The 10,918-nt window shown below is 45.0% G+C and overlaps 1 protein-coding gene across 4 annotated transcripts in view; it reads right to left on the bottom strand.

Moving 5' to 3' along the window:
* Positions 1-200: 200 nt before the first annotated feature.
* The window catches only part of camsap2b (calmodulin regulated spectrin-associated protein family, member 2b), a 35,704-nt gene continuing 24,986 nt past the window's right edge, over positions 201-10,918 (bottom strand). For 2 of the 4 annotated variants that reach the window (XM_085139369.1, XM_085139371.1), the window contains 16 exons: positions 10,157-10,247; positions 9,970-10,071; positions 9,541-9,610; positions 9,151-9,432; positions 8,098-8,809; positions 7,849-7,995; positions 7,540-7,771; positions 7,153-7,336; positions 6,365-7,058; positions 5,632-5,768; positions 5,329-5,543; positions 5,145-5,241; positions 4,763-4,828; positions 4,005-4,120; positions 3,783-3,901; positions 201-3,677 (listed from right to left, as the gene is read on the bottom strand). In XM_085139369.1, coding sequence (XP_084995495.1) covers positions 3,381-3,677; positions 3,783-3,901; positions 4,005-4,120; positions 4,763-4,828; positions 5,145-5,241; positions 5,329-5,543; positions 5,632-5,768; positions 6,365-7,058; positions 7,153-7,336; positions 7,540-7,771; positions 7,849-7,995; positions 8,098-8,809; positions 9,151-9,432; positions 9,541-9,610; positions 9,970-10,071; positions 10,157-10,247 — 3,561 coding nt within the window. In that variant the 3' untranslated portion in view covers positions 201-3,380. The remainder of the gene's footprint in view (positions 3,678-3,782; positions 3,902-4,004; positions 4,121-4,762; positions 4,829-5,144; positions 5,242-5,328; positions 5,544-5,631; positions 5,769-6,364; positions 7,059-7,152; positions 7,337-7,539; positions 7,772-7,848; positions 7,996-8,097; positions 8,810-9,150; positions 9,433-9,540; positions 9,611-9,969; positions 10,072-10,156; positions 10,248-10,918) is intronic. The other 2 variants (XM_085139372.1, XM_085139373.1) reach the window with 1 other exon arrangement.

Here is a 10,918-nt window from a genome sequence, read left to right as displayed (position 1 = left end):
GACATGCAGTGCTTAAGGTTGAGATGGCTTTCAAGATCAAGACAAGCTTTATTATCTCTGAGGGGACATTTGATTTGTAGTCAGCAGCATAAATAACACACATAACGCATAAAGCAAAAAAAAAACACAAATTGCATATTTAAAAAACGTAATAGTCGTAGGAACAAATGAGAATTTAAATCGATTTTTTTCTGCACCCAGGGAAAAATGCCTCCTCCCTGAAGATAACAGCTGATACTCTGAAACAAAGGATGTGTGCCATCACCCCAAATCCTTTCTGCCTTAAGGGTCCCTCTGTACAGGAGGTCAGGATCATTTGGCTTCATACAGTACCTGCCACTTTGCTACACAATTTAACTATATGCTCCAACCTCTTCTCCAACTTATCTAAAATCAGTAACTATTTCCTTTATTTTAAACACATTAAATGTTTAGAAGGGACTGTCCACACCATGCTTGAGATTCATCTACAACTGGGTCACGATCTGCATCATGAAGCAGAGAGATGATCACTGAGTCGTCTACAAATGTGATGATATGTCAGTCCTGATCGAGGTTCTGACTCTCATTTGTATAAAGAATAAATAAAAGTGGAGACACACACCTGAGGGGAACTGGTGGAAGGTAAAGTACATCTGATATTGTTGACTTTTACTTTCTGAGGTCTATCTGTTAAAAAGCCTCACTGATTCAGTTCACAAACATAAAGGTAGAAGAAGAAGAAGACTGATTCCACGTTTTACTGTATATAATTACCATTAATTCTCTGTATTGTGCCTTTAATGTATGTTCGCCTGTTTGTCCTGCAAGATTGGTCGGCCTTCTTTTTTCTTTTATTGCATGCTGTAAATTCAAAGTCCATCCAAATATTGCAGGAAGGCCCTGCATCATGACAGATATACTTCAGAGATATCGATCTATCCAGTTAGGAAGCATAAACCATTATGAATCTGCTGTGAATTGTGAATTTTACCTGCTTTGGTGCAAATGAATGTTATAACAAGACATTCCCCCAAAAGAGAAAGATTTGCAGGTGCTGGCCACAGATATTTCCTTTTCTCTTTTTCTATCCTGAAGGATTTTTCTCTACTTTTGCTTTTTGATAGTTTCCATGCTACTGCTGGCTAAGATAATAAATGCAGCTTATTCAGCTCCTCAAAGATGCAGGAGAAACCATGAGGTGGACCATTACACACAGGGAGAGTGGACAGGGCCATATAAGGGCATCAACAGCGCAGCAGTACTAGAATGAGTACTTCATGCAGACTAGTCGTGCATGTTTCTGAGCAAAATGTCAGAAACATGAGCTTTGAGGGCTCAACATCCTTTAGTGAGACCTGTGCTCAAAGCTCAGAACAATGAAGCTGAATTGGGATTTGCCCAAGAGTACCAGAGTTAGTGGGTCCACCAGTACTACCGAATTCTTTTCACAAACTAGAGCAAAACAATTGGCTGCCAATGGATTTTGTTTTGTTTTCAAAGCAGTGCATTCTTTTTCAAATGACCCCAAACTGCGCTATACTGCCAAACATACTTCCTAGTCTTCCTTCACACACATATGAACCCACAGCACTTTCATCATTATCACACTGTGGACAAGAGCATTTTTACAGCTCTTACCTTACTTAAGTCGTCACAAAGACAATCACAGATAGTTTATTTAAAAAAGCACATTTTATGACACAGACATGTAATGAGACACCATACGTATTATTGATAGCTGGCATTTAATAAAGCTCAAAGGAATAGAAAAAAACAATAACAACCACACACACAAAAAAAGAGATCCATGAACAGTTGAGCATAGTTTGTTAATTGAAAAGAAAATGAGTTCAGAGTTGGAAAAAAAAATACTATGGTTTTCTCTGTATACTTGCTGGGTTTTATACAATACCACACTAAAGCCTGTGTGAGACTTTACGCACTCTCAGCTACACTTTGCATTCAGCACACTTCCTTCAACATCTGCACTGCTTCCATTGGTACACACTTCCATCAGTTAAATGTTGTTACAAAAAATACTTCTATATGCCAAAATATATCTGTACAGTGTAAACACATACTGAAGCAACGTATGATTTTAAAAAAGAAAATGTAACAGTAACGTAAAAGAAATGTAATAAGCATGTCCTGAAGAGGGAACATCTTTGATTAGACTCGACAACAGTGGATGGGGTCCTCAAGTGCTATTTACAACTGTGGACGACCTCGAGGGCGATCACGCTCTTTAACAGTTTATCCACATTAAAGTGACATTTGTAGTGTTTGTTAGATCCAAATGCAACATGGTCAACGGCGAGCATTTGAAATCGCTCTTAAATTGCACAGACTGATGACACAGTGTGGGATGTCTGTCTAATCTAATACTCACGATAGTCTCGTCAGCGACGCTGCTGAGCGGTCACACTTTTTGCATCTGTAGCACAACAAAAGGCCCCCGGACGACAACATACCGACACGCACGTGATAAATTATAAAAGCTACTCAAAAAGCTATCACAAGCTGACTCGTTCATCTTTAATGGAACTGCCATTATATACAAACTAATTTAACTTATACAGGTACAGCATATTATGTTTCTCTGAATAAAATCTAAGACGCCTTTTTTTAAAAATCATCTTCAAAGCATCGAAATCGCACTGAAATAAATTAAGAGCCTATTGCAGGTGCTTTCCAGAACAGTTTGATGGTACTGCACATGCTCGATAATCTCATCATTTTATTCGGAAAGTAAGTGCAGTCACCAGCTGAGGTATTTTGAACCCTCACTCTTCATGGCACTTCACTATACACACACACACACGCTCATTCGAACACACACAGACACTAAATTTAACCATCTAGAAGTTTTTCAGTCACGTGTACAAAAAACAAACAAACAAAAAAATACATGCCTCTGATCAAAGATGGGGAGGCGGAGGGGGGGGGGGGGGGGGTAAGCTGATCCCTCATCTGTGCCGCAACAGGCGGTGACAAAATGACGTTAACACTCACGGTGTGTTCGTATGACACAAAACAAGCATAAGGCCACACATGATCAACTCAGAGAAACCAAACGGCCTCTTTCAGAGGCGTGACATTCAGTGCTTCAGTGGTTCAACTAGATAAGGCATTGGTTCGCCTCTTAATATTTTATTCCTTCTCTCTCTTTTTTTTGGCACATGAGAACATTGATGCACGTGCTGACGAGTACACACTTGGGGCTCGTTTGAAGCTGTCCAAATGGTTACAGCCAGCTCTGATTTTGTGACAGTAAATCTGAGGCCCACCCGTGTTCTTACATTCCAGTTGTGATTTCTAAAAGTGGGAATGTCAATAAAAGAGCAAAATCCGCAAAGTCCTGTGTTTTTGCTCCGACGGAGCCCAACCCAATCTGGGCACTACTTGGGGTGTTTTTTGGGCGTGCCCTGCTTCTTGGTCTGCCACAGATGGCTGGCGATGGTAATGGCATCCACGCTGGCGGACATAGTTTTGGCAGGGATCTGGCTGAACTGCTTCCTATCGGAGTTGTACTTGTACAGAGCTTCAATCATCTTTGTTGTAATATTTTTCGGGCCGATGCCGGCCAGTTTGGTGATCTCCTCGGTTTCAGGGCAGTAGGTGTAAACGGACCGGAACTGGCAGCCGGCATCGCGAAACAACACCAGGAAGTTGTTGGCTTCAGATTTCTCCATTTCCTGTGGTGGCAAATTAAAAGAAAAACAAAAAAAAAATCTCATTACGGTTTGTTACGCTCTTTTTAGTCAGTAAAATATATTTATACACACAGATACAAAACATACATCAAGTATCTTGTTTTTCTGCCCTTCATTGACTTTGCCAGCCAGGCAGCAGTGAGCCAGGGCGTTCTGGATGATGTGCTTGTTGGACTTGGCACTGGGCTCCTTATAAAGTTTAGGTCCTGTGGGAACAACGCACAAGCGTGAGACTGCTGACAAAAAAAAATCCTTCATTGTTCAGCAGCTATGCAAATGTAAACAAACTATCTAAACTCCTGTGTCTACCTGTGTACTCAGTGTTGGAGGGGGTGGAGGAGGTGGTGGACTCATTTTCCCAGTCCTTCTCTCCATTACGGCTGCCGGCCGAAGGACAAGAAGAAAAGCCTTCCGCGGAGTCCGGCCTGGAGGTGATCGCAACACAAACCAACAAATGACACACGCAAACATAACCACCACGAAGACGACAGACGAGCGTGGACACGTTACCGACACGTACGCCAACAAAATACACACACACACAGACATGCACACACACAGATGTGGCAAAATAAGGTCAGACACCGTGACACAAATCTCCAAGCCCTGCCTGTTGTCCCGCATTACATCATCGTACTGTCATAGTCAGATGAAACGGAGCAGCGAGGGGCAGAAACGGCACGTTCATCCAAGCAAAAGCAAAGTCTCGGTGCTGTCTTTATAGGTGCTGCGAGGGATGAGCTCAAGTACTTATGAAGGAACGAGCAAATACACTGGTGAAGCAGAGAGCAGCCAGCAGAGAGGAGAGAGCAAACAACAGCCCGAGAGCAGCACTGCAAAGGACGGGAAGATGGGAAAAGAAAAAAAAAAGAAAGGTGGAAACAGCTCAGCCACGCGAGTCTCGGGAAACTTATTGCAGAAGCAGCTATTCAGTGTCGACACATCCATCTGCTTTTATGCGTTTGCCAATGAAATGAGGTCTATACAGTAAATCAACACAGAATCACATCTACTTCGGTTTAATGCACTCGCTCTGCTGAGGTGCTCCTCGTCGCAGCGTTACTAACCTTCCCTTTCTTTCTTTGGGAGAGCTTAAATAAAACGGGATATTGGCAGAGGCTAGTTTGTGGCCTCTGAGGGAAGCATGCAAAACAGAGGGAGAAAAGGAGAGAGGGACAAGAGAGAATCAAGATGCAGACTGAAGATCCTCACAGGGAAAAAGAAAAAAAGAAACATTTCCTCAAATTAAAATCACAGCTGGAAGGTCACAATTGGGAGGACACGAACCCACAAACCAAGTAATAAACTGATTTTGAAATTAAGAGTTTTATTCTTTATTCCTGGGCTGGGTTCATTGACATGGACAGGTGTTGACAGATGTTTGCATTCCTTCTCCTGGATCTTTTTGGGTCTAAAATGTGATCGTCAGGCAGACAGGCTGCGCCTTACCTGTTATTCTTCCTGTTATCTGCGTCTCTGTCATTGTCGGCCAGATTGAGAGATGCCAGAGAAACGCTGGACACCGAGAAGCCTCGAGGACGCACACCTGCGGAACGACAGCAGACAGGTGCGGTTTTACCACGCGTCACAAAGTTCGGGTGCGTTTGCTCGCTGGGTTTGGCGCGTTGCTCACCTGTTGCTCTCGCGGGAGGAGTCGACGACTCCATGACGTCTCTGTGGATGGACTTGGGCCGCGGCTTTTTCTTGAGACTTCCAGATCGAGGCTTGATGACCTCGTCCATGTCCTCCATCAGTTTGAGCTGCTTCCTCCTCAGATACTCATTCTTGATGTATTCCCTCCTCGCCCTCTCGTCATCCTTCTTCTGCTGTTCCTCCTCCGCTTTCAACCTAAAGAAGGAAACCAAGAGACAAGTAGGTAAATGCAAACTGTAGTTGGACGGCGAACACAGGCAGAAAGTGAGAAAGACAGACGGACCGTGCAGCCTCCCTCTTCTGCTCCTGGTCCAGCTCCTGCTGTTGTTTCCTCTCCTGAGCTTCCTTCTCTCTCCGCAGCCTCTTCTCCAGCAATGCTGCTTTCTTGGCCGCCATGTCCTCTTCCCCTTTCACATCATCCTGGTGTTTCATGGACAGAAACACACAGATGTATAACAGACCTCCGATTATAAGCACAAGAAATGAAAGCTGACTGAAGAAATTGTGATTTGTGCAAATCAAGTGTGAAACTCAGGATCAAAAGGTAAGAAAACTGACTCTTTGTAACGATGGCAGCTCTGATGTTGGTACATTATCAGAGTGTACTGGACTAACGCAAGTTTGTGTTCTGGCCCATTATTCTCGGCCCTCATTCGCCCGTGGTGCATTGTCTCTGATCAGCTCATGGCTCAACAGGCTCATCACCGCACATGCTGTTCCAGACTCACACAGTGTGAAACTCTTCCTTCACCATCAGGGCATGCAGTCTGTGTTATTAATGAGAAGTTGGTGAGCCGTGCACCAATTACCATTACAGTTGAGGGAAGAGAGTAAAAAATGTGGGGTGAATACTGAACAGCCCCGTTTCATGGCAGGTACTACCTAAACATCTCGACTAGCGCTTATGCTAATGTTAGAAATGTTAGGCCATGTTTGAATCACCATCATTTTTTTTGTAAAAGCTAAAAAATAAAAAAACTGGAAGTTTGTTTTGAGCTAAAAAAATTTAAACTCACCGTGAAGAAGAAGCCACAGCACATCTTTTGGTCTTCTCCTGTTTCTCCCTCTCCTGCCATCTCCTGCCCTTGGCTCTCTGGAGGCTTCAGGTTCGACTGAGGCACCTCCACCAGGTCTTTCCGATCCTCTGGGTCTCCTCTGACCCGGCTGTCTGTCGTCCCTTGGATCTCCGACACTGGCTGAGAGAGCACCTGTGATGTTTTCGATTGTTTGGATTCTCCCTTCAACTCCGTCTTCTTCTCCCGTCGCTCATCGTCCTTTTCTTTGGCTGCTTCTTTAGTAGGAGGAGTGTCAGCACTCGCCTTTGCCACGGCTTGCTTTTCGTTTTTAGTGTTTTCTTTGTTGTCCTTGGTGTGTGCGTGCTTGCTTTCCCCAGAACCCTCATCGTGGCCCAAGTAAGCAAAAGAACTGATCTGCGTTTGGCTGGGGGTGAAACGCCTCAGTCTGGGCAGGCTGTCCACGGAAGTGGGTGTGTTGAGCATTCGGCTAAAGGGCGTGACCTTCAAATCATTTGGACGCGGCGTCCGAGGGGTTCTGGCGTGGAAGGAGGCCGGTCGTCGTTTGATGCCGGCAGGGGAACGATTGGGTGCGTGTGGAGAACCAGAGGAGGACAGGATCGGCGATAAGGAACCCACCGAGCCTCTCCCTGATCCCCGGCCTGTTACACTGCTGCTACGCAACTCACGGAGCTGCCTGAGTGGAGCAAATACCCACAACATACATGTGACATGGTAGCAAGGTGATGGTAAGTGACCAATTCAAATAAGTGGTTTGAATTAGGTGGTACCTGTGTGGAGACGGTGCAGGAGGTGGGATGACCCAGGCTTGCTGCTGCTGCTGTCTCATGGCCATGATCTTCTCCTGCTGCTGGGCCAAACGCTGCATCTCTGTCTGCAGGAAGCTCAGCGACGTGTTAAGCCTCTCAATCGAGCGTGTGTATTCTGCAATATCCGTTTCTCCTGGCGTCACACCTGCGTCACACCGCAAACATGAGCAATGACATGAATTATGTACCTAAATAAATCTATTCAGACAGCTTCCTAAGATCCAGGCTGAAGAGTGAAACATTAGCAACTTAGAGAACAATACAGACATTTAATCAAAATATTTGAAAGACTCGTTGAAAAAAAACAAACAAAAGAACAAACAAACATCTTGTGCTGTGATTTCGTACCACCACCATCTTCACATGGAGATTTAGGAGCTGCCCCGTCTGGCTTGCACCTCTCGGCCCGCTCCATGTTGCCCTGCCTGATGTCCTTGGATGAAGTGAGCGGCTCTGGCGGAGGTGTTTCTGCTCCTCCTGAGCTGGAGCTGGGGGGTGCTGTCACTCCCTTCCGCCTCACTACGTTCAGGAAGGCCGTTCTGCCCATTCTCTGTCGATGTCGCGTGAAAGCAGCTTCCACCTAAAGAGGGAGACATGTGATGTTTACACACTTATATGTGATGCTAAGTTGCTATGAAACTCTTTAAGTCTGTTTACCTTTTTCTTTTGTGCTTCGATCGCTCTGCGTTTCTCTTCCAGCTTCATCCTCAGCTGAATCATCTCTGAGGCGATGAGGTGCGAGGGATCTCTGGGTGAAGGAGATACTGGAGAGGGTGATGTGATTGGTAGAGGAGGTGTAGAGATCTGGAACCAAATGTAAACATCAGCGACACTGATTCATTGCTATTTCAGCCTGAGGTGTAATCCAGAAAGATTTGTGCGAGTGGCTCAGAATGAATCACAAACCTGAGATGAAATGTTTTTGGGTGAGTGCGTATAGGGCACATTGAGGTCTGAACTCTCTGGCGTGGTCCCTCCACTGCTCCTTCCCTCCAGCTTCCTGATCTTCTGCTCCGCGAAGCTCGTCATCCGCACCAAGCCACCTCCGGAACCAACGGAAGATGAGACAGGGCTGACTGTGTGTGATCTGGGCAGCGTGGGCGCTGAACTGGGACAGGAGCTGTTTCTGTCAACTCCATCTCCCCGTTCACTCTCAGGGTTAGCGCCACCGACCCCTTTGCGTCCTCCTTCCCTGCTTCTTTCCCCTTCTAGCTTGTCCGGCAGAGGACACGACCGGGTCATGGCCTCACAGTCTGGGTCCATATCTGAATAGTCTCTAAGCGAGGACGAGTCCTCATCCAAGCTCTGGATGTCTTCGGTCTTCACATGGATCCCTGTGTCGACTTCATCAGTGGATACAGAGTTAGGATCGTGGTCATTGAGTCGCGCCTTTGCTGGACTCAGGTCATCTCCTCTACCTTGGGCTCCTGGAAGGTCTGAAGGTTCTGCACCATGGAGAAAGAAGGCATTATCTCCGTCCCCCATCCCCAAGCTAGCGTGCGGTCTTTCAGTGTCATGGATAATCTTCAAGGCCTCCTCAATACTCGGGGGAGTTGATGGGCTGATGTGGCCAGCATGGCTGGGGCTGTTTCTGTCTGGCAGGATCCCGTTAGAATACCTGAGAACAGAGACACGTAAATTAACCGATTACAGTCACAGTGCAGGTTAGAGGAATCTTTTAACTTCCTGCTCAGTGAGAATCTGAAAGAAAGTGTTGGATACCCTTTATATCTCAACTTTCAACCATCATCTATCCAGCTACCATCCATCAATCCATCTGGTGTCACCATGTCAACATGCTACAAATAAATTGTTTTCTAGAAAGAGCATTTATTACATTTAATCACCACCTACATGTGTAAAACTAATTAAAAAACATATTTTTTTTGCATCCCTAACATCATTTCAAGCTGGCAGGAGCCATTACTTATGGATCAAAACAAGCCCGCTATACTGTACCTGCTTTGGCTCTTGACTGTGAATGTGTTGTTCCGTCCCAGAGGCTTGTGTGAGGTGAAGTCGTCATCCTCCTCTGGTATGTGTCTGCTCTGGCCGTTTACACTGACAGGCATCATGGAGAGCTGGCGTTTCATGCCTCCTCGGGACACGTAGTGAACTTTGAACCCAAGGCCGTCGCTGCTGGCCGAGCGCGTCATGCCGCGCAGGGATGGAGCCTCATCAAGCGGGAAGGTTGGGTCTCCATCCAGAGGAATTTCAAAGGAGATTCCTCGAGAGGAGGACCTAAAGATGAGGAAAGAAGAAGAATTGTTAGTTTAATAAGGGAAAAAAATGTCCACTTAGGCCAAAGAAGGCACAGTTTAGCAGGGCTGTTGGATTTCAAGCACTTACTGTTTTTCTTTGGGCCAAGTCCCGACACAGCCATCAACATAAGACATGGAGGTAGATCTCTTCATTACACCTGTCAGAGACGCAGAGTATATTTGTTTAAGAGACTTATTGGCTGTATGAAAATATTTACACACACTGTGTGCGCAGTAAGTGTTTACTTTTACAATGCTATGTTTAGATTGTTTCTACTGCTGCAAATCAGCCACTAGAGGGCATCTTGATTCAAAACAAAGCCATGCACTGGTTAGTATTAACACCCCTCAGTGACTTTCAGAGTACATTATTTTATTGTCTGAGTCAAATAAAGCTCTTTGATTTTTTGTTTTTGAAGTTCTTGCCTCTCTTTCACACTTATTTCCACACTACTGAATAACGAATCATCAGAAATGCTCTAAAACATCTGTATCACAGCAGATGATCGATCGTTACCTTCAGAAGGAATTTTCTCTGGGCTCAAAGGTCTGTCTGCATAGCTCTGTTTGACTGGACTGGACACAGGAGCCATGTTTCTACAGGATAAAGGCTCACAGGCTGCATACAAAAACATACAGTCAATATTCAGCCTTTCAATAATTTACCAACAGCGTGCTAATATTGTTGTAAAGCTGTACTATACCGTTCGGGTCGAAGATTCTGGGCAGTACAAATGACGGTTTAACCACTTCAAACCACCAGAAAAGCTCAGCCATAAACACCAGGTAGTTACTCTGCAAGACCACACCAGCTTAATGGTTAATTTGGAGTTATTAGTAAATGACAATGAGCACAACACTTGACTTCTCCCTCCGTGTCTCTGTAAAGGTGCTACCAATCATAACAGATAACATCTGGATGGATTAACGAGGTCACAGCAAGTCAGCAGTCTGTCTCACGCTGGGGTTTGTGTGCATGTACTTCCAAATGTTTGACTGTCTGATTTACTTAATATCAAATCCATACACCTTTTGAAAACTGCCAAAAAACACCATCTGGAGTTTAATTTAACATGTGCACGGAGGGATGCAGAAAGCAGCACGAGTCGTGAATGTGTTTGTGTAATAACCAGATAGGCTCAGGAGGTCTGCAAAGACGATGATCCGTGGAAAACTAATTTGTCAGTTTATTTCTTCTCTAACAAGGTGAATCTTTAGTGTAATGGTTTACACGTTCACCTAACAAGCAAAAGATCCTGAGATTGATCCCGAGAGGAGACCCAAATCCCTCCGAGGTTGTGTCAAGAAGGGCATCATGGGTAAAAATCTGCAGAACTACCTGCTGTACTGAGGGCTGCTTTCATTTCTCCTCTAACAAGGAAAGAAAGAGTGCTGAAAGCTGTGATCTCTACTCCTCTGTGTTTACTTAAAGTAATGTACTGAAAATGAACAGACACATGCAGACA

This window comes from Neolamprologus multifasciatus, chromosome 18 (assembly GCF_963576455.1).
Source record: "Neolamprologus multifasciatus chromosome 18, fNeoMul1.2, whole genome shotgun sequence".
Lineage (NCBI taxonomy): Eukaryota > Metazoa > Chordata > Actinopteri > Cichliformes > Cichlidae > Neolamprologus > Neolamprologus multifasciatus.
The sequence above is the reverse complement of the archived record's forward strand: the minus strand, read 5'-3'. Positions and strand labels throughout refer to the sequence as shown.